This window comes from Gymnogyps californianus, chromosome 4 (genome assembly GCF_018139145.2).
Source record: "Gymnogyps californianus isolate 813 chromosome 4, ASM1813914v2, whole genome shotgun sequence".
Taxonomy (NCBI): Eukaryota; Metazoa; Chordata; class Aves; order Accipitriformes; family Cathartidae; genus Gymnogyps; species Gymnogyps californianus.
Genome location: NC_059474.1, coordinates 10,360,142 through 10,383,568, shown reverse-complemented (window position 1 = coordinate 10,383,568; position 23,427 = coordinate 10,360,142). Strand labels below are relative to the sequence as shown.

At 37.4% G+C, this 23,427-nt stretch overlaps 1 protein-coding gene across 2 annotated transcripts; it reads right to left on the bottom strand.

The window, feature by feature from the left end:
* Positions 1 to 2,883: 2,883 nt before the first annotated feature.
* Positions 2,884 to 21,948, bottom strand: SH3BP2 (SH3 domain binding protein 2). 2 transcript variants are annotated; one of them, XM_050895705.1, is made up of 13 exons: positions 21,839 to 21,948; positions 16,136 to 16,275; positions 14,947 to 15,049; positions 12,368 to 12,485; positions 11,704 to 11,774; positions 11,215 to 11,303; positions 9,256 to 9,321; positions 8,089 to 8,677; positions 6,881 to 6,989; positions 6,469 to 6,524; positions 5,951 to 6,032; positions 5,635 to 5,694; positions 2,884 to 5,177 (listed from the first exon to the last, which is right to left on the bottom strand). In XM_050895705.1, exons 1-13 carry the CDS (start codon positions 21,946 to 21,948, stop codon positions 5,040 to 5,042), a joined length of 1,731 nt encoding a protein of 576 aa, XP_050751662.1. In that variant the 3' UTR covers positions 2,884 to 5,039. The 2 variants fall into 2 exon arrangements, with proteins under 2 accessions (XP_050751662.1, XP_050751663.1); XM_050895706.1 differs by having other exon boundaries at positions 6,881 to 6,986; positions 21,839 to 21,945.
* Between the last annotated feature and the right edge of the window lie 1,479 nt (positions 21,949 to 23,427).

Below are 23,427 nucleotides of genomic sequence, written 5' to 3'. Positions count from 1 at the left end.
TACAGGAGAGAACGAATTAATCTTGGGAGAAACTTTGTAATATTAGAATATCAAATTTTGAATTCCTTTAAATCACATTTAATTTTAAAAAGGCACATTTTCAGCAGTACTCCCATGGTTAGGGTGTGGCTGGCATTTACTTGGAAAAATAAATAAGCATGAATGTTAGCACAGTGTAAATTAAAGCACAAGGTAATCACTGAAGCCTAAACCAGCCAGCTTGTGAGGCCACACCTGGTACATCTTTCCTTATTCGTCCTGTAATAAAACCCTTTAATAAGTTTATTTCTTTTTTCTGTGCTGCTGTGGCGGACCTTTCACATCACTGGCTTTCAGTACAGGTGCAAAACTCCGTCCATACAAAAAGCTTTCAAGGTCAGAATTTAAGTGCACATCAGCCTCCCAATACAAGAACCAACTGTGCCAAGATTGCACACAGAGGGAGTCAGTATGAAGTGGTTGTTAAAAGGCAGAAGTGGAAACCCACAGAAGGGTTAGATGCTTTCCCCTGGTTTTATATATCCAGAGATCTCATCCTGCAACAGTCGTTATTACTGTCATTTCTGTGCAAGCCAACTCCAGTAGAGATATGTGTGAGTGAAATTACGTTAAAAATGATTCTTTGATATCTCTAAGACTACGTGCCCATTAGGGCCATGTCGTGAACCTGAGAGGTTGGATTACCCACTTCCCTGGTAACTAGATGCTGTAAGGAAGGAGGTACAGGTGAGGGATAGTAATGACTGTCCTGTAATTAAGATACAGGAATGGAAGTCCTGAAGGAATAGATTTTGGGGTTGGCTATGCTACAAGACTTACTATGTACCCTAAGCCCACTGAGCTTAATCACTTCAGTTCATCCAGTTTTAAAGTGGGCTCAAATGCTATCTACTCAAAGTTTTGGTAGCATTTGTTATTTGGTATTTTGGTACTTTGAGTATTTATAGTAAATGAACTACGAGCGATCCTACTTAAGGGGTTGTAATCACGGTCATCTCAAGCACTCCCATTGCTAGAAAACAAACCTCCTTGACTTCAAGGAGTTGGCTATTTAGTAAGATAGAAATTATCGCGACATCATGCAATTTGCTTGCTGCTAGGTGAAATACTTAATGTTCAGAACAACTCTTTAATGCTTCATGATGTAGATAATTTAGGTGGTGCTCAGATGTCCGTTATGGAAATTCTACCTCAAAGTATATTTTAAGAATAATTTAAACACAGAAATATAAAATTCAATTTATTTCATTGTCATCTAGGTTAAAAGACATTCAGATGAATAATTTTGCTAAACAACGTTGCTACTTATATGAGAAAGATGAGCCAAAAGACATCTTAAGTTTCAAGGACCTGGCCCATCAAGTTTCTACCTGAAGTTAAGCTTTAATCTCTAGCTTCTATCCGAAGTCACTTAGGATTGATTTCTACCTAAATGACTTCTATGCACACGCTTAGCGGGTGCATTCTTGTTGCTTGGAACCCTGCATGGAACAGGCTGACCAGCAGATGTCCCCAAATTCAAAATAATCACAGTTAAAGCTTCAGAAATCTTTACAGCCCTTTTGAACTTTCCAAAGCATGAAACACCAGAGGCCATGAATACTTTCCCTGCTTATTCACATTCTTGTAAAAACTGAAGTTCTGAACTAGGGAATACTTGACTGCTGACACAAAGCACCTTTGCTATCATAGAAAAATTGTCTGGATATCGGTTCACTTTTTATGATACACTACCCATTGATTAACAGTCCCTTGTTGAAACTTTTATTTTCAGAAGCACTCTAATTTTTTTTTCCCTAGAAGAGCAATCCCCCCCAAATATCATCTGTAACACTTTTTCTTGGAAGTTTAGATAGAAAAGGCAAGACTTTTTCCAAAACTATTATCAATTATTTTGACCTGGATATTACCAAACTCACAAACAGCATTTTTTTTTGGCATACCAAATACTGCCTTTACACTTCTCCACAAACTATTTTAAAGCTAAGGAGCTTGCAGTACGTCATATATGTGAGAGACTGATTTGTGGTGAAGGAAAGAAGAGATTCAGGTTAGTAAGAGGTATAGGGGACAGACTATGAGCCATGCATTCCAGCTGTGCCTTTCCAGAAATTTAACTTCATCTAATTCTGCATAAAACAGACTAGACTACTATGTAGGAGCAAGATGACTTGGAAAAGAGAGTGTAAGTGATTGCAGATCTGTTTGGAACCCCTCTACCTGTTTCTGGAGGGATGAGGAGATTACCTAGCACGTCCTTATCTATACCTCCTACCTTGAATTCTGGAGGTGTCAGAGATGCAAGCCTATGAGGTTGTAAGCCTACTGTACTTGTACTAACCTACCAGGTTACACTGATGTTTCTGAGCAGAAGGGCTATTACGTGCCGGAAAATGGGAAGGTCCTCTTTTCCCAAGCAAGCTCCTGAAGAACACCTTTGGAGACTTGGCTTTCTTGCTCAAACATTCCTGTTCCTCTGAGATGCTCTTTTTATTATGGTTGTACTTGCATTTTATGTCCATAGATAAAATGAACGCTTCAGTCCTCAACCCTGCACTCAAGAAACTTTGAAGTAAATGGAAAATAGGTAATTTCCACCTCCAGCCACACTGTCTGATGACCAGAATGCCAAATTTCTGATAGTGTTGCTTACATGAAGAGTTGCTTCTTAAGGGGGCTGAAAACTAATTCTTCTAACTTCACGGTTAGAAGAATCAAGCACTATTTAACACAACTACAGACAAAAGCAGTAACACACATGCATGAAGACGACTGCACAAAATTAGGTGAACTGGCATTGAAAGTTTATCCACTTCAGAAATATACATTTATATAAAAAAGGAAATTAACACAAAAATTTACATATTTGCAAATCTTGTATTACACAGGTAAAGACAGTGTTATGTTTTATATGTATTGAATTACAGAAGTATTTTTGCAGTTTAAAAATCTTAAGAGTACATGGTTGCAAAAAAAAATTAAATATCTGAATAGAGCCCCAAAGATAGCATACTGTAAGTATGACTGTCATGACACAATGAAGTCAATTATTCCCAGACACAGAAAAATTTACTCTGTAAACAGTATGTGTAAATACTGCAAGAAACTAGAACTTGCTCTGATATACATATATCTATACGCCAAATAAGTGCTCTGTTGGCTGAGCCTTCTTTACAGAGTGGATCATATCAGGGTAGTGAACCACAGGGATACTCATTTAAAATAAAAGGAATTAGAAACTTAAAATATTCAATATTCAACAGAATCTGAAATTTAAGTACTGCATGTTCTTTACGCATATAAAACCTAGTACAGTGGGAACAGAGATCAAAAGACTGATATTGTGTATGTCTGTGTCTCTTGCAAAAGACAGAGGCAGAGCTTCTTGCCTCGATTCCTATGTACGGTCCTAACATTACATCTCTTTATTAAGGAAAATCCCTTAGGGATTAAATCCTGGTTTATTGTTTTCATAAACAGAAAATTCTTATTCTGTAATGGTTTTGTTTCTGTTTTTAAAGTTGTGACCATCTCACTGTAAAAAGATTAAAACTGACATGTGTAAACTTTGAAAAGGTAACAGAAAAAATGAACTTCATGGATACAGATTCAGACTGACAGAAACTAGATACCTTCTCTTGTTTCAGGAGAGGATTTTTTTTTTTTAATTATTATTAAAAGTCTTGTAAACATTATTAGAGTATGAGACCATTATAACAGTACTTTTCAATCAACAAAGTTACTTAACATGTCATTAAAATAAATTTCTCCTCCTTATTAAAATTTAGGAACAGGGTAATTTTGGCATAAATATCAAGCCCTTGGTTTTAGGATACCTGTCCCCAAACTATAAGGGAACAAATATTACAAGCACCCTGGTAACACCTATCACTGGTAGTGCTGACAGGATGTTAAAAACAGATCTTATTTTGCATGCAACTACAAACTGAGTAGCAATTTTAATAATGGAAAAATTCTTGGTGACCTACAACAAGTAGACTAGGGCAGTGTGTTTTGCCCTAGAACAGAACAGAATGCAATGGGCTGACAACCTGATCCTAAGAGACTGACCACAAAGATTTATGGAGTGACAGTAGCATCACACTCATGGTTTCAGGGGTTTTTTTGTGTTTTGTTTTAAAGAACCTTTGATTACAGCAATGTGAGAGAAAACTGCTAGTGAGAGTTGAGGGTATTCAGACGACTCCCTCCCTTCCCCCTTAATCTTAAGTAGTCCTTTCTCTTTTCTCACACCCATTAAAAATACTAGTGGCACCTACCCTTCCAGTTCAGAACTAAGGAATGGGGCTCCCATGAAAGCCAAATCAATATTATTCCACACCTATCTGAAGTGCATGTCATTAAAGTAACATGTGGGATGTCACAACTGTATCAGTTGGATAGTACCCTGATATTGATTACTGCAGACATTGTAATCAGAAGTTACATTTATATATGAAGTGACTTAAAAAAAAGCCACATTTCCTGATCATCTTTACCTATAGTAAACCAAATTATTTGCATAGAAGTCTTCATTATTTACACATCAACTATACAAGTAATACAAAAACTCTCAGTTGAGCACCAGTGCTGACTTCAGGAGTAATACCTTCAAGTCAGAGTATTAGTATTCCCTGTCACAAGTGACTTCTGATACACTTTCAGAAGTTTCCCTTTTCTGTATCGGTTGTATTCAGACCACTTCTTTGTTCGCATCCATCTTCCACATTCCAAGGAGATCAGTAATAGCAGCAGTTTTATAAAAGGTGTAGGTATCATGGACAGCTTTCACAGCATAATCAGTTCAGATCTTTTTAAAAGAAAAGACCATAAAAATCCACTGATCTGGATTGTAAGGTTTTACCAAGAGTTCATTAAATGGAGTTTATATACAATTCATGTGAGAATAAATGGTTGAAACAGACTCAGTTTCTGTGTGCAAACAATGGGATGTCCAACAGTGGCAGGAGTCCACATTTAATTCAAGGGCAGTAGGGAACCCACTTGTCCTAAAGCGTCAGTGAATTATGCCAATCATGTCACCTTGGTTTAGAGTAACCATAAGGACACTGAAGAATCAGGCTGTCATGACTAGGTAAGACATGAGTGCTATAGTATTCGACCAAACTTCCCATGTTCAAAAACATGATGTCTGAATCCAGGTAAAACTTGTAATCCTGTTGTAGAACAAAAACATATGTAATCATTGACAGTAATTTTTCCAACTCAATGTCAAAAAAAACCCAAAACATCATCATCAGAACTAAAAAGTTCTTTCAAACAAACTGCTGCTTTGCAGATTAGTCATTTAAACAAACAAGTCCAAATGAAACTCAGGAATTTAATATTCCTTCCTTTAGGATTTGACTGGAGCTGAAATTTAGATGTGAACATTTACAGCTAGTTTGTCTTTTGCATGATACAGCAACTAGAAAGCCCAGATCCAAGTACCGAAACTCTCATTCTAGACCAGATATTTGTAAATCAGCTTATTTTTACTTTTAGGAATGGGAAGAAGTTTAGACTTTAACTTGTTAGTTCAAATATATACCTATACACATGCACACTTTATACACATATATACACGCATTAAATTCATACATGTATACATGCACACATAGTGCAGCTACTAACCTTTTCAAAGATTCTGTAGTTTCTCACTTTTTCTGCAGATTCATCCCATACAACCAATACCTTGAAGAGGAAAAATGCAACATATTCAGTCTATGCTAATAAGGTTGTCTAAGTCAATGTATTATCAAGGCATTAGTTACAATCCAGCCTAAAAAAAAAAAAAAAATCACTGCAGTTATGATAGTGATTGTCTCAGATTTTCTTGCTTTAAGGAAAGAGCACATCTAAATTGTTAAGTACTTCATCATATGTAAGATACAGTATCTCTAAATCAAAAAGGGGTTTTTTTGGGGTAGATTCAGCAATTGCAAGTTACCTTTCCAGGCTTAGTAGATGAGTTCCTAATACAGTACAATCCATTTTGTGGTTGTCCCCGTGGGCTACTAGCTTTAAATGTCCTAAAAATAATACAGCAATTACATATATTAGCATTTTCTGACTCAGATAAGTAAAATGCCTAGATTCTTAAAATTCTTATTACAAATCTCTATTTTGGTTGTAATAATTCATAGTACATCATAGCTGAAATAATTTCACTGTTCTAGCATCTGAACCAGCAACGCAGCACAGAAGATCTGGCTTTCTGTCCCATCTAGCATCTTGGCAGAACAACCTTCTCCAGATGGAGCAAAATCATTTTGCAAGTAAGATGCATTTTCAATTGATACATGAGCACTGAACTAACTCCCCTAAAAAGTGATTTCCGTATTAAAATTTAAATACTTCTATTGTGTTTTTAAACACAAATTGTACCTATCAAAATGATCTTTGGACTACTGTTCAGTGCAGGTTTTTGTAGGACTTCTAAGCAACTATTTTAAAGTCATATTCTACCTTTCAACTTCAAAGGATTCAGAGGTATTAAGAAATATTGAAGCAGGCAGCCCAACCTGTAAAAAATATGAAGAAAATAAATCACTGTGTAAGTCAATGACAACTCAAAATGCTAGCAACTTGTTATGCAAATAAGCTACAGCCACAGTATCTGAAATTACTAATGGTGATTTAATCTTTACTTTACGCTTCTTCCTCCTTTACATCCAATATTAAAATCCAGACTTTATCAAGGCATTCCTTAAAGCTAAAAAAAACCCCACAAAAAACCAAAAACCAAAACAATCACACAGCACTGTGTTTTCAGAAAGTTATTTTTTTCCTGAAATAATGCATTTAAAACATTCCCAAAAGTATACATAAGCAAGGAAAAGTAGTACTCTTTGAGAATGGATCATCTGCTTGTTCTTACTTTTTCATAGTCATCATCAGAATCATCATCAGGTTGTTTTGGCTTGGAGGGTAGTGCTGGTTTTTCAAATGAGAAGCTTCTAAAACTCTGTCCATCTGGTGGTGATCTCCTGGCAGAAACAGAACAAAAACTGAAGGACATCTCCCTCAGGAAAACAGAACAATTATACACAAAACACTGAAGGGATAATAAAACTAGAACTGAAGAACAAGTTTCAGTTTAGCCCCCAAATCACAGATTAATTTAGGTTGGAAGGGACCTCGAGAGATCATTTAGTCCAAGCTCCCGAACAAAGCAGGTCCAACTAGATCAGGCAGCTCAGGAAGCCAAGTCCAGTCAAGTTTTGAGTATCTCCAAGGATGGAGATTCCACAGCCTCTGCGCAGCAATCTGTTCTGGTGTTTCACCATCCGCATGGTGAAAAGTTTTTCCTAATATCTAGCTGTAATTTCCCAAGCTGTGACTTCTGCCTGTTGCCTCTTATCCTATCACTGCAGGCCTCCGAGGTCTTGCTCTGTCTTCTCCGTACCCATCCATTAAGTAGCTGTAGACAGCAATGATCTCCCATTAGCCTTCCTAAAGGTTGAATGAATTCAGTTCTCTCAGCCTCTTCTCACATATCATGTGCTACAGCCCAAACACCTTGGTGGCCTTCCACTGGACTCACTCCGGTATATCAGTGTCTTCTTTGTACTGTCTTTAAGAGTTTATTCCTTGTTCTTCAGAGCTGCTAAATGATCCAATGAACAAAAATATTTTCATCTGACTCACCACCATAACTAGTTCCACATCCCTTACTAAAGCTGATCTTAATATAAAATGAAACACATTTCCTATCTCCACAGAAGCCTAAAATTGTTTTTGCAGTCCATTGAGGTTCTGACATAAAGGCTTTTTATTCACTGCGATCAAAGGCTATTAAGTCTTTAAGACACACCTGAAAACAAATGAACTACAAAATTCTGGTGTAATTTTTTTTTAAAGTTTGGTTTATCTACTATTTCTTTCTGAACTATTTCAGAAGTTAAACTTATTGCAAAATTTTCAAATAACAAATACAGAGGCAAAAAAGCACAACACTGCGAGGAAGAGAGGGATGGTGTGGAGAAGAGAAACAGATGTCGATGTGAATCTGAGAAATATGTCTGTCAACTAGTTAACTAATACACAATGGAAAAATTTAATAGTGCATTGTATTTTCGTACTTACTGTAACTGGGGACATGAAGACTTCTCTGGTCTAGGCTTGATTCCAGGGGGCTGGTGGCTTGGCACAGGTGGCTTCGGGAGCACTGGTGGCACAAACAGTCCAGGTTTACCATGTTCTCTTGGCACTTTGGGCTCTACTGGTTTTTCAGTAAACTGTGACAGCTTGGGTTTACTGCTTGGTAGTGGAGGAGGAGTTCGCGGTGAAAGGTTTAAGGTTTTTAGCTTTTCGCATCCTTCTGGAGTAGCAAGAACTTGAGCTAGAGGCAGAGGCTCTGGAGGCAACGAGCAAGATTCTTTGACACACACAGGCTTTTTGAAAGGAGGTAGAGGGGGTACAGGGGGCAGCTGTTCACTTAGTCTCCGGCTTGAGGGTTGAATCTTTAGATTAGGTTCAGCTCGGCACTGTAACTGGGGTTCTCTCGTGTTTAAGAGATCCTCTAGTTTGATATCAGGCAAGCTTCTTTTAGGAGGTGGTGGTGGTACTGGCACAGTAGATTTGCCAGCAAAGGAATTTGCCCTTGATTCTGAGTAGGCAGCTTTTCTGACATGAGGAACTGGCGGAGGCGGGTAGGCTGGGGGCAGGACCATATCTGCAGAAGGAAAACATCCAAAAAACATGACACACTGAGGGGAAATACAGTATGTCAAGAAACAAGACTTTTCAAATGTATTTTCTGATTTAAGATATTTCATTGGCATCTGGTCTGATAGTACCCAAAATGCTGGATAAGCATTTAACTTTCAGCACAACTCTGAATGTTATGTGTAGTAAATTCCTGGAATTTTTATTCAGGCATGGCTTATGACAACTTCGCAAAGAGTTTTCCCTTTGCTAAAGATAAAGAAAAAGGAGACTACATTAAAAGCATTACCCCTCCTCCAGACTGATGACCAGATACGGGTCCTTCCAGGGCAGGAGGCCTGCAAGAAAACATGCCCTTAAAGGCATGTAACGCTTTCTGTAAATTGTTACTGCTGTTACTAGGAACTTTTGACCCTAAATACCTCTCAGGATCAGATACCTGTGCATTACTTCAGTTATTTTACCACCTGCCATGCTTTAGATGTGACCAAGCCAAAATAATAATCTGGCATTCTACATGAATATCGCCTTCATTGGGGGCCCTTCACGGGGCCTTTTGTGCAGGGAGTGAAAGAAATCACATACCATCTTTCACTATGTCAGAAGTATCTGGCTGCAAGTAAGACTCATCCTCTTCTTCCTGGTCGTAATCTGCAGATAAAGATCAACGTGTCAGACTCTGATAAGTACGCCTGGAACCAAGCAAGAGTATCGAGTACTTATTGCGTTTTAATAAAAAAATATCTTTCAGTTAATTTTTTTTTAAAAGAGGTGAAAAAAAATTAAAAATTTTGGTCCACCTCTGCTATTTAGAATAGGTGTTTTCTTAAATTTTGATGTCAATTAAGAAAGCCATCACTTACAACAGTGGGAGATGAACTACACTGCACATTAAACTTTTTCCATCTTTCAAGTCAAAATTTACTTTCTGGTGACACTATCTAGTGTTATAGCCTTCCTGAGAAAAATTCAAATCAGTTGCAGAGACACAACTACATGGATGCACTGGCAAAACCAGTTGGAAAAAAAAAAAAAAAACAACCCCCAAAACCTAACCCTAACACAGAAACATTTATGATTTTGCAATATGGAAGACTAAGCAAGCCTGGTGATCTACAAAACAATTAATTCTTTTGCCTTGCTCTGGCAACAAAAAAAACGCACCACAACAAATGGCTTAAACAGTTTCAGTGTTGCCTTTCACTGCAAGTCAGAATAATCAAGACATGAAAAACATGCTACTTCTAGGCAGTAATTTCTCATCATTGACTATGATAGGAGCCTCAGAGACAATTACGCAACATTTCCCCAGAGAAATGCACTTAAAAAAAAAAAAAGTATCTGACAAAAATTAGTCAGCTCTTCCAATTTTCCTAATTTAAACTCCTGCTAGCCCTCTTAACATAATTCATATTGCATACAACCCTTCCCTCCCATAAACACAGAAGCACTAAACTACAATCCTACATGAAATGCTGATGAGTCTGTTTTCCTCTGCTTTGCAGCAATTGAACCGGATTTCCTAAAAAGACTCACTCCTGTCTTTTTGTCCTAGTCAGGAAAAACAGTCAGGAATTTCCTTTCGGGAAATGAGAGTACTTGCTCCAATCAACCCTGCCCTTAGAAATCTGAAAAGGCAGATGGGAAAAGGCCTAATAAAGGAACTACGTTGAACCTTGAGGCAAGGCTTCTCATGTTGGATTTTACTAACACATTTCTTGACTAGGAAGTCAGTTGCTGAAATATGCTGTGAATGCCTATCTGACAGGCCTTCTGGAATGTCCTCACTTCTAATTAAAAAATAAGCACACTCAGCCTGAACTGTTTACTGTGAAACAACTACAGCAATGAACAGGTACCAAACTTTGAATAAAAAAGGCTATGCTAAGAATGAGATTTTCAGAGCCTTACTTTAAAAAGTTACTCACTTTGAATGTTATCCTACGCATTTCACATAGGCCCATCCTATGCCTAATGTAAGATCTTCCTGAACTGGAGGGATGATCAATTCTGTTTCATACTAAATAGACTACAACACAGATGTAACAACATCCCAAGCAGTCACCCACATTAATTCACCTGTCCTGCAAAACAATTTCACAGTCTAGACAGGAGGTAACTAGCTCCACAATGTTTTACTGCATTGTCTCTGCATGTTTTCAGAATATACTTAAGTGACCGCTTTGTATTTCTACACTATGACCTATGGACATACTCAAAAGTTTTATCTTTTTGCTAGATCTACAAACTCTCCAACATGCAGTCTTAATAAAAATTTTAAATAGTATTATTAGGGTGTCAGACACCTCCTTGAAAGATCTGAATTTCTTTAGTTACCATTTGATTTTACCATTTTTACTAATGGTTTATGGCACAGAATACCTACTTCTGATTTAAAATTGCAAGAACTACACACCTTGTAAGAAGAAGAATTTATAGTTGCAAATTGGATCAGTTTGCTTAAGCTATGGGAATAATTCCTGCAGAATCCAGAATGAATAAGCAAATAAATAAATCTTATTTATCTGTGTCTAAATTTGTCACCTTCATTATCTGCTGAATGATGAGAATACTTGATATCAATGGGACGTTCTACGGAGCCATAGAAACTGTCTGCATCAGAACCAGAGTCACTGCAAAAGAAAAGACAGAGTACTTTCTGCATCACTGTGCTATGGGTCTTGGGACAGTAAACATGTCTGTTAGCAAGACTGCAGCACTGGAAAGGAAAGCTGGAAAAACACAAGCAATCTACTCCTATTTCCCAATTAACAGCCAGATATGTTGCTGCTGTCTTTTTAAAGTTTTTATTTGTTTTACACAAAGCTGACATTTAAAGTTCTCTTAGTAAAAAGATTTATTTTTGTCTTGGTATTCTTAAACTATGTATTAGGAAGGCCTTTCATTCTTGGGCCTTACTGCACCTGTTTTTATTTAACAGTAAATTACTTGTAGGTGCAAAGAGCCTAAAACACCACTGTCAGCAGCTAGTGCAAAAGGGATAAAAAACAAATAAAGATTAAGGGTTTATACCTGAATTCTGTTATTGTTTCTTTCTTCTCATGGTAGTGATCAATTTCGCTCCTCAAGGATAGCATCCAATTCTAAATAAGAATAAAAATACAACATTCAACACATCCATCTTTAAATCATTAAACAAAGATGCACAGTATCTGTCCTCTGCAACAACAGAATGACTGTGCAACGAACCTACACTGAAATAGTATTTATCCATGACTTTATATTGAGAGGACTTATCAGTCAAATGTTTTGACTATCTAAAATGCTGTAAGAAGGTATTAAAATATTAAACTTCCAGTTTGTGAATTTCAAGCTGTTATTTCTAAAGCCAGGTACTTGTTCATAGCATGTTTATGGGTGAGAGATTTCACTGAACAGTTTTCATACTTTATCAAAGGTTTAACATACAAATATTTGTTCCTTGGCTAAAAATAAAACAAGGAATACGGAGAAAACCATGCCATCTAGTATGTCGCTTATAGCCATTCCCTAAATTACAACTTGAACTAACACTAACTTAATAGTTAAAACTTCAGACATGATTTTCAGAGGAGCCCAAAGAACTAGGTATACAAATTTCAGTGACAGCTGCGTGTCCAGTTCATTTAGATTTTAGGGAAGTCCAAGATTTGCTTTCTGCTTCAAGGAAAATTATATTGCAAAAGAAAAAGGTTACCTTTCTTTCATCTTCAGAAGAAGCTGAAAAAAACCACGTCCTGTGCTTCTTGCTAATGTGAACTAACTTGAAAGGAAACACATTGCTTGATGTTGTCTCCTCAGCTGCCCGCATAACCCTGAGAAACAGAACAACCAATGCATAAAAACCTTAATGTATAAAGTTAATGCTTCTGTGCAAGTCATAAAGCTCTGATAGAAAGCAGTTTTACCAGCCAGTTTTGCCTTATGAAAAATAACCCCTAAGCCCAGGAAAACGCCACAAAAATCCCCATATGTGCATTTGTAGTACTTCTCCATTAAAGTGGTAGAAAGGACAATGCAAGAGTGCTGACAGGAGAAAGAGCACTAGTTAAACCACCAGCTAGACTTATAAATGGATGTTTTGACCTGTTCAATAGTTTTAATGAATTTCATTAATTCACAAGCTTCACATCATGCTAAAAAGTATTTAGGGTGCCTGTGATCCTTATTTCAGAAAGGCACAGAGGAGAAATCAAAACACAGGTTTTCCATGAAAATAAAGGAGAACTAGTATTAAAAGTCAACTTAATTTTTCCACTTGTCCCTTATAAACACTTTCTTGCACTTTTTTATTTTAAAACAAGCATAACTCAACCTCTTTCACAAACTGCATTAGATATGTTTGTTTCTTTTTATTTTTTTATCCAGAGGAGTCTCAAATGAGGAAATTCCTTACACACACAAAAATTTGGTTGTAAATGCTCGATATAAGGCTTTGGGACAAATAGGGAGACTAAAATCCTAAGACTGTGGGTAATCTAAAAGTAACATTTCTGAGATTTATGCAGCACAAGCCATAGAGAAACGTGATTAAAGTTTTTACAATCGTTGTTGGGGCTTTCTTTCTTGTTCCTAAACTTCTTTAACTTGCCAATTCCCTCATATAATACAGTATTTCCATAAGTCCTTAATATTTAGGGAAGGTGGTTTGTAAACGTAGAAAAGAAGATTCTCAGAGACATCTGACTCTTAGTTAGGTACCTACTCAAGATAACATTGTTTTGAAAAAAATATATCTAATCAACACCCTGAAGCTGCCATTAATAACAATGTCAACTGCAAAATTATTTCAGAATTAGAGATTGCATTTTTTTAGAACCCCAATCCTACTTTTAAGCTGGAGGTTGTAGTTTCCTGCATCTGCTGTTGTAGTTTTCTGCATCTGCCCAGTCCAAAACAAAGCCACAAAACAAACTGTAAGTTATTTCACTAATGTAAGGCTAATAAGGATGTTAATGTGGGAAATACCCATGGTACAGCTGGAAGGGATACTAGCAACAGGCATGACTATACATTTTGAGTCACTAGCAAACTCAGCACTTTCTCATCTCCTGTCCACTCTCCTGTCCACATAAAGGCTATTGAATGAAAACTGCAAAATAAAAGTCCAGGGAAGCCTTCAAGTGACTTGTTTTCACACAACCTTATGCAACTACCCAATCTAACAAATTCCTTCATTTCAAATTCTTTTTCAATTATGCTTATGTCTGTGCATAGTACTAAGCAAGACCTGGTCCCAATTCCAAGCAAGGTCTCTACAAGGCTGCTAGAATGCAGATATATAAAAAGCAATGACACAGTCCCTAGCATTTACAAATTCCATGGTATTTTTCACATTAATGTGATTACAGAAGCTAGTGTCATGACCAAGTTACAGTACAGGTTTCTTATACAAATTAATCTTGAATTTTTAGTTAGCTACAATGTTTACAACTGCATTCCCATAAAATGTGCCATTGTTGCGGTCAGTTAGAAAGCTCTCACATTCTAATAAAAGATATTTCCTTATTCCAAAAGTCTGAGAACATTATGCAGTACAAGAATAACATATACGTTTACAAATACAATAAAATTGCAGTGGTTAGGACCAATAATGTGATATTTCTCTACATTCTCTCTGTCATTAGTCCTTTCTCAGCATCAATTACAACCGCTATTTCCTAAAGTTAAGTTAAACTTCTATTAGTAGGCCTTGTACATATGCTGCACTCAGACTCTGATAGTACTGGTTAACTTGAAAGCCATGTATTTTTGTCTTCAACTTAAGAAGCAAATATTAAGATTTATAACGTGTAGCAAAATGAGTCAGACATTTTGCACGTGCATTCTCTCATTTATCACTCCTGTAGTTGATTCAGTTTTGACACTAATTAGCGTTACTGAATCAGTAACTCCATAAATATTCCTTTCTGATTCCTTTCTATTTTTGTGACAATCATTGAAATCACTAGAGAACAAAGATCGTTTGTCTGAAAGAATCCACATCTATCTGCATGTGCAAAGTCTGTATTAAGTCAGTAACAAGAGTAAGCCCATTGCAATTTTAACAGCGTTACTGGTTAAATTAAAAAAAAAAAAAAAAGGTGGCTATACACTTGCAAAGCACAGGAAACATCATATATACAATTTGAAAGGAATACATCTCTTGGAATCTGAGACCAGTGCTTAACCCAAAAACCAGATGTAGTTGCGTTTAACTTCGTTGGAAGTGAAAAACCATAGCCCCCGCATTAAGTAAAAGGAGCTTGGGTGTTCAATAAGTTCTTTGGCACTCACCTGTTGTAACCATTCAAAGAAAATGCACCCTGTGGTGATGCAGATGTGCTGCTCTTAAAATAGTAAATACATCCCTCATGGATAATCACAAATCTCAATGGCCCTGAAAAGATAAAGAAAAAAGTGAGCAAAATGTAAATCCAAAGGCAGTACATTAACTAGAACCTCTTAACTTGGGTAGAATTATTGTTCAAGATTTTAATAATCTTATTAATTATTATAAAAGAGCACAAACTAGCTGTGACAGATTGTTGATGATCAGTCACATGGTAAAGCTGTCCATTCGCAGAGTTTCAGGATTAAGGGTCATAGTTGCTTCCCTCATTTGAGAGGCAGCTGATCCAATAACTTCAAAAGAAGCCCAAGAGTCTGCAGGTCTGACCTCCACCTGTGCTCCTTTACTAGAGGAATAAGCTAGGGTAAGAATGCAACCTAAAACAAAATGGGAGGAAGGTAGCCACAGGCTACAAATACATATTTATGTCCATCCCAAAACCATGACAGTATCTCCCTCTCTTCTTTCATCTCAAGTACATAAAGCTGCTAGTAAAATGATGTTTTATTTTCTTCTTTTAAAGGGGCCAACACTCCTTCCTTTATCAAAGGCAGTAATCTTTGTCCTTAACTGTATAAGTGTAGTTTAGTTATAAACACAGATAGCAACTGAATAGCTTATAAATAAACCCAAAATCTTAAGTTTTCTCCATGTAAATAGATTCTGATTCCAGAAGCAATTACTGTTTTTTAAGTACAGCCTAATGTTGGCAGTGAGAAAATTTCCATTTCACAACAGCAGTAGGAGATGGAGATATTTTTCCAGTACAGAATAAGCAACTGGAAAAAAAGCTGAGTAGTAATTTCTTTTAGAAAAGAATATTTGAAATTGATACATATCCCGGGAATCTGTTTCTGTCTTTAAAATCTTACTTGTGAAGGACTTGACAAGACATTTAACCAAGAAAATCAACCACAACATTTATCATCTAAGATTTACAGTTCCAAAACAATCAAAGGAAATTCTTTCAGTATGGGTCTTTCATACATATATTCCAGTAAAATTGTAATCCAGTACAGACAAAGTAAGTGGAAGAACAGCTTCATTAAATAGTCTGCTAACATGAAATGTGTTAATGGCCCCAAAGGCAAGCATTTCAAACATTTAATTTAGTTAGTACCTCATTCAACTTACACTTCAAGATCTGCAGCTGGGTGCCTCCTTTTTTATGAAGATACCCTGATTTGGTCACTCCTCCAGGCATTGTCAAAAGGTTTTGTGCTCCAATTGCCTTCATTGGGACTGGCCAGACCTGCTCCTGCAAGGCCATCGTTCTGCAATTCAGAATAATTAAAAACAGCTTAAAACTTAGATTTTACTTTAAGAAGTGAATACCGAGAAACAAAGCTTGTTTCCTTAAACAAGTTTTCCAAACAACTAACATGGTTCAGCAGTCAAGTATGTAGCACAGACGGGTGTTCATAGATTCCAGGAAGTTTGTAATGTATAAAAAACCATGGTGCAAAAAGTCCCGATTTATTTTTATACAGCTCTCAAAAGTGATTGACAGTTGTCGAAACAATGGAAGAGTGCTTAGTAAATGTTATTTAAGTATTTCTATTTTAAAAATGCCCCAGATAACACTGTGAGACTTAATCAGGCAGGCGACTAGAAAGAAAATCAGTTTCTTCTCCAAAGTTCTATGCCACACATGTATATACAATGTAATTTTCTGTATAATGAGGGAATCAGCAGTCATATTTTAGTAACTGCAGTATCTTATACTACTTACTCCTTCTATTTACATGTACTATTCTGAATGAAAGCATCAGTATATAATCTCATACTGGACGTCATATGTGAGAGCATCCTGTGCAAATGAAGTTCATCTCAGATTGCTGCAGGCTTCCATTTAATTTGTATATCAATTATTAATGCCACGCTCCACCAAGCACCTTTGCAGTTACCACTCTTTCTGCTGTCATCTTAAACAGGTTAAAAAAAATTAGTTTCTTAAGTAGCATTTTTTTTCTGTCTGATATATCACTATGAGACCTTTCTTTCTTCAGCTGGTAACAGAACTAGGCTAAAAATCCTAAGGCGCAATACAGAAAAGAAATCATGCATGAACTGAATGGGAAGTTTGACCTAGACATAAAAAGGTCTGTTATCCTCAGGTGTAGGGCGAGACACCTTTGCGGGTAAAAGGCAAACTAATGAAGTTCCAGTTAATTAATTTCTGATAAAGGAATGATGGTTTAGAACTGAAAAGCTTTTAGTGGAGAATTGAAGTCTAATGGATCCTGTTTGCTTCTCCTTTCCCCAAAAGGGACAGTAATGGAAGTCAATAGTGTAGCTCAGTACAGGAATCCAAGAGCCTACAGCACAACACACCTACTCGAGCACTAGTCTCTGCAGCCTAAGACGGCAACTTGGAGTACCCATACTGAAAAGAATTAGCAAGTGATACAGTTTTGTTGAGGGATTAACTGCAACAGTAGAGTACATATCCATTGTATATGTGTTAGGAAAAACAGAAATGTAAGTCAATTGATCTTCCAGTAGATCAGTTTAGGATTTAAATCTAACTGCTTGCCCTTTGCTGATGATGCATGTGTGGGGAGGGGTGGAAATTACTAGCAATTTCTACCAGGAGACTTTAAACTCAATTAAATTCTCTAGGCAGCCTAGAAAATTCATCACAAAAATTAGATTTTAGTCCCCAGTGTTTAAAACAGGCACAAGCAGAGAAAATAGGATCCAAGGCCCTAGAAAGGTTCTCATAGCAGATACTGCAAGGCACCATGGTTTCCCAATTTTCCTCCAGGACCTTCCTGCTCACCAAAAGGTAAGTTACTTTTGTTGTATTCAGCTATATCTTTCCTTCTGCTATTTCCACCCTGTTGTTGTTATATGATTGAGATCTTTCCAAGCTGAGTTGTTCCTTCCTCCTCTTCCCCCACAATGAAATTTCTAGCAACAGCAATGTGTTACCAGGTCCAAGAAGGGGCTACACACAGATATTTTAAGCTTTTAAGAATTAAAAAAAATAGTAATAAAAGTTAACACATACCCCTCCCCCCAAAATCCTTCAAATTATTTCTCCACATCTTGCAGAAAAGTAAAAAGTGAGGGAAATGGAGAGCATTAACCAGCTGGCTGCTGACACCAAACCACACTGCAGTACTGCTAAGTGTTATTTCCTTGAAATGAGGAATGCAAAGGCAAGTCCCGGGGTAAACTTTCTTTTAAGAACAGGCACATCAACATTCAAACATTAGAAAATAATTTATGATTAAGTTATTTCAGTCTGTTTCTAGTTACATTCAGAAAAAAGACTAAGTAAAAATGGAACCTTTTTATTCAGACAAATATACTCTGATGTGAGTATTCTTGAACTAACTCTAACATTAGTCTCAATGCCATCCAACAGTTTCAAGTTCATCATGGGTCTTCAAATCCCGTGTGCTTTTACTACAAAAAGAACAAGAAAGGACTTAAGCACCTAGCCTTTGGTGTGAAACTGTTTCAGTGTTATGTACTTAGGTTGAAAACACATCAGAAGGGGCAGAGTTAAATGTCTCAGAGAGGTTATCCAAAAAAAACAGTAAGCTGAGATTTCTAGGAAGCCAATGAGAAACACTGGGGACAAGGGTATCCCACCCTAGGTAAACACAGAAAACAAATATTTGACTAGGTCATGTTGGCTTTCTGTATGGGAGTAGACTAGTTAGACTCCATGCCCCAAGCACGCCTGGATGGGGCATTTTCTCCTCCACCTAAAAAGCCAGAATATCAGGCAGACAGAAAAAAATAAATAAATCATGGAAGCAGAGGAGCAAGCGGGGTGGGGGGGTGGAGGAATCCAGTTCTACACTGTGATGACTACGGGATTTAACTGAGGGGAAAGGACAGCAGAGTATCAGGTTCTGCTTCCTCTATTCACAATCATTTCTTACTTTTGACTACTCACTATAAAACAGTCCCGAGAATAGGGACCAAACCTCAGAACTTCCCCATCCCAGCTAAGTGAATAAAAGATGTGGCTGAACACCATGCAACCAAGTACACATTATATGAGCTAAAGAGCCCATGTAATATACTGGGCTTTTCAATAGATTTAGAGGCTGCTATGCTTATTTTCTGGATCTCATTGGGGCTTACAGCACTCCCCATCACATCTGTAGACTCCTCAAGCACTTTCATTTGCAGACACATAGGGAGGACTTTGGTATTCTGAATTGAAATGTTTGAGTTGGGTTTCTAAAATCCATTTAAGTACTTTGAATGTAGTCCGAAGCAGATTTTTCTTCTTTTCTTGACAGTACAAAACAAGTCTGGAAGGACACTAGAAGCTATTTTGCATCAAGCTGCTAGAAGAAAGCTGTCAAAACAATGTAACGGCAGGATCTTTATTGTAGGGGTGAGAAGAAGGAAAAATGGATGCTCTTAAAGATTTTTCTGGTCTTAGCATCTACAGTACGGTTGCCTTTAGCTCACTGAAATGGTTCCTTCCACTCTTGATATTCCTCTTATTTTTTTTAATACATTACATGAAGAACAGATCGATGTTGCATTACCAGGTATACACAATAGCAAGCACTGATGTCACTGTAGAGCCCATTAGCTCCATGATCATTAAGAACAGAAAGATATCTCCAAGTTGTTTCTTATGCAGTTACATTCTTGCACTACAAGCCAAAGTCCCCACTACACATTTTCACCCCAGATGCATAAGCAGAGTCTCTTCCATGGAGCTGACAATGAAGCTAACAGAAAGGGCCCACTAAGTGAAACCAGAGCCAAGCCATGCTCTCTTTCTGACACTGGTCCTCTGTTACAAACAGAAGGTAACATTACTCATGCATTGTTTTGTGCAAGCTTCTGGTAATAGCTAGACAATTCCACTCACCAAGGGACTAGACGCATATTTTTAAATTATCCATCAAGCCCCAAAAACCATTATAAGTGGCTATTGAATGAACCTTCTCCCCCACTGAAACAGCACTGAACTGAACCCTCTGAACCAGAAGAGGATGGCAGCAGACAGTGAAAGGCCTTGCATCATTTTGTTTCTCAGATGATCCCCATGACAATTCTATGCTTGTGAGGGAGATGATAGGCCTTAGAGTGTAGTAGGAAAAATGGTGGAACAGCAGTTTATAGGATTTGCTTCATCATTCAACAGTGCTTTTGGAAAGACAGAACAGTGCAGTTAGCACTCTCGAGCATATACAATTACTATTGTAATTACTTCATATATACCAACTGGTCTGCCAGACTAAAAACCAAACCCATTTGCAGTGTATTATTAATGTATCAATAAAGTCAGTCCCAGTCTACCACAAGTATACTTTTCTCAAACACTATCACAATGAGCTGTTTTGTGTTTTAAAGTATCATGAAAGTCACAACAGCATGAAAAAATGTGAAATTACACACTTCATTGTGTAACCTAGATAATGCCAGTCTGATGCAGAAGTTTCTTCTGAATCATAACAATACTGTTACCAAGCTCAAACTCTAAATGGAGAGTAGACTGTTGTTATTGTGTAGTATGCAAATGTATACATCTGAAGTAATTTTAACCTATTCCCTCAGTCAGCGTATATAGAATAGCTAGATTGGAGGCTAGGGCTTTACAGGCTAAAAGTCCCTCCACAAGTAAAAATAACATTCTGCCACATTAAAAATCTGGATTACATTATAGAAGAACGCTTACCGCTTTTGGCCTTAAGAGCTATTGGAATTCAGCCCAATTAAAGCACGTACAAGCTGATTCAACTAAGGATCGCATCCTGGAAGAGCCATGAGTCCTCTTGCTTAACTTCAGCAGAACATATGGCAGATGTGATCATCTCCACATCTTGCAGTATATAGGCATAAAAACACATTACCCTCATCTCTGAAACTACAGCTGCCGAAAGTTGTATTAAAAGTTCTCACTTGTTATAATAATATTTATGGTCTGTCCTGGAGCCCAGTTTGGTCATGCTGAAAACAAATAAAAAAACAGCCTCCAAAACTGCAGTACAAAAATTAAACCTGATCTGAATTTGTAACAAGTATCTCTATGCCAATTATGTCTGAGAACTGTTTAAACTCCATAATATCTCACAACCTCTAGTCTTTAAATTCTATTTTGAAAGTAAAACCTAGCAAAGCAAGATGCTAGTTTCCTTCTGAATACATAACTTACATATAATATTACATATATAACATGTAACTTACAGAAACAAATGCATTCCTCATAATGCAGAGGGAGACTGAAACTTCAGTCTCTACAAAAGGCTTAACCAAAAATGAGGCAGTATTACATACAGCAAAGCTGTAAAATAAAAGCTTTCCCAATGTGCTCTGGGCAATTCTGAACAAAAACTAGTTCCCCAATTCAACCATCTAAACATTTACCATCTGTTCTTAAAACAGCTCTCTGCAAAGTTTTCGGGTCTCTTTTCCATTTATTAACCCTTCTCCAGTATTTCTGAAATACTTTTCCATATCTCTCCTACTTTTGCAGTTACACATTCCATTTCTTAATACTTCTAACAGCCTCTTTCACAATAGTCTCGCAGAAGGATTAATAGCGCAGTACAAACACTGTGAAGTCAAATAGATCTTACAGAACAAAGGGAACAGAGAACTAAGCCCAACTGAAATACACTGTTGTAAGTAAGTTTACTCAGTTTAACTTGCTTCGACTTGCTTTGCTTTTCTGGCAAACATTTTCAACCAACACTCGCCTCATCTCTTCCCCCTTCAATTCTTTACCCTTGAATTTTCTGCATGAGTTAGAAGTATTTTACCCCAGACACCATATTCTACTCTTAGTTTTAGTCCGCTCTCTACCTAAAAGAGAAAAGATGACAGAAATACAAGCCACAAATATGCACTAACCTGGTGACCGTGCCTGATCGACACATAGTTTTTCTGCTGACAGTTTCACCGAATGATTGTTTCCTTTGTGATGACAAAGCCATTAATAACTTATGACCCCTCTCAGGCATGACAGGAACATCTCTGCACTTCTCCCCGTTTTGTGTATTGTAATGTTGAAAGTGACTGCAATAGCTGCTGTATGCTCAACACACAAAAGGAAAAGAAACCCTGCCCCAACTGCTTGTGCATCTGCACTGCACTGTGGCCAAAAGGGACGCCTAGGCAATGACTTGTTTCCTTTGTTACTTCCTGTTTCCCCCTGTGTTAGCGGGCAGCACTATCTGTGTCAGATTTCCCAGCTTCCCAGAGAGGTTATAAATCAAACCCTGCATACCTCAAACCTCCGTCAGACACCGAGCCAGAAAGCAGAGGGGATTTTCCAGTGCTTGCTTCCTTCCTACTCACCTTTCAATCAACTACTTTCCCATGGGAGAAAAAGAAAGTAGTCCTTTCTTCTTACAGTGTACTCAGGCTCTCACACCAGCAGAGGCACAGCTCAGAAATGCTGCCTGTGCTTCTGAAGAGCCTGTGCTTCAGGTACTTGCACTGCACCACGGAACTATGATAAGTATTTCATCTCTTTTTTCCTCCCCCATAGCTGGAGCTTGTCCTTCCCTCTTCTTCAACCCAAGAAATTAAAAATAGCCATTTTGAAAGATTATGCAGCATATACGTGCTTTAGAGCAAGTCTTGCCTGCACATTTGACGCTACGCAAGCCACAAAAGACAATAAAATTTGAATGCAAGAGGCTCACAATGCAAGGGCAACAATTCCACAGGACGAGTATCACCAACTGATGATGAATATATGCCATTGTTTTACACTTATTTTCATCTGGAGCTCTTAAAAGGATTCAAGTGTTTCACTGACTTTGTCTGGAATTAAACAACACCCTGGAGTAGAAAGTTCAAATAAGACAAAAACAACTAGGAAGTTTCAGAACGATGGACAAAACCTACATACATAAATATACCAAGTAAAGCTTACTTCATGCATTTTTGGGGAAATGGACACGAATCTGTACTCCAAAACAGAAGGAAGAAGTTTCTATATAACGTCTTTTCTTTTTGGAAACTACCCAACAGTCAAAGCACAAAATAATATTTCAGATAGTGGCCATGGCTGTTATCGGCTAGAAAGCAATTCTGTCTTCATCATAGGGCACCCATTTCCACTCCTTCCACAGCCAGGCTATATAGGAAGTGGAAGCAAACCATAAATATCACACACCTGTTGTTAGCTAAAAGGATCAGCATATCGACACAAAATCCCGATGCTCTTTAATAAGAACCAATACCCAGTTGTCTCAATGGCTTAATTAATAGATTTTTCACACAGAAAAGATGTAGAGAGGACTACATTTCAGCAGTTTGTGAATTGAATTCACTTGCTTTATCTGCTACAGTATCAGTTACCAATTTACACTTTAAGCATTAACACACAATGCTTTAAAGCAATCTTTCCTCGCCCAGTTCTCTGCTATCTAAGCATACTCTTCTAAGCTTGCATTACCATCTTTGCAACCTTTACCTCAGTAAAAAGCTAC

What these genes read in the sequence shown, in the direction of transcription:
- SH3BP2 (XM_050895705.1), bottom strand. Translation starts at nt 21,948, where the DNA reads ATGCCTGAGAGGGGTCATAAGTTATTAATGGCTTTGTCATCACAAAGG. An exon ending in TCTTTGAATGGTTACAACAG is followed by an intron (nt 12,486 to 14,946) that starts GTGAGTGCCAAA and finishes TCTGTTTCTCAG; the next exon opens with GGTTATGCGGGCAGCTGAGG. An exon ending in TCATTCAGCAGATAATGAAG is followed by an intron (nt 9,322 to 11,214) that starts GTGACAAATTTA and finishes CTTTATCTGCAG; the next exon opens with ATTACGACCAGGAAGAAGAG.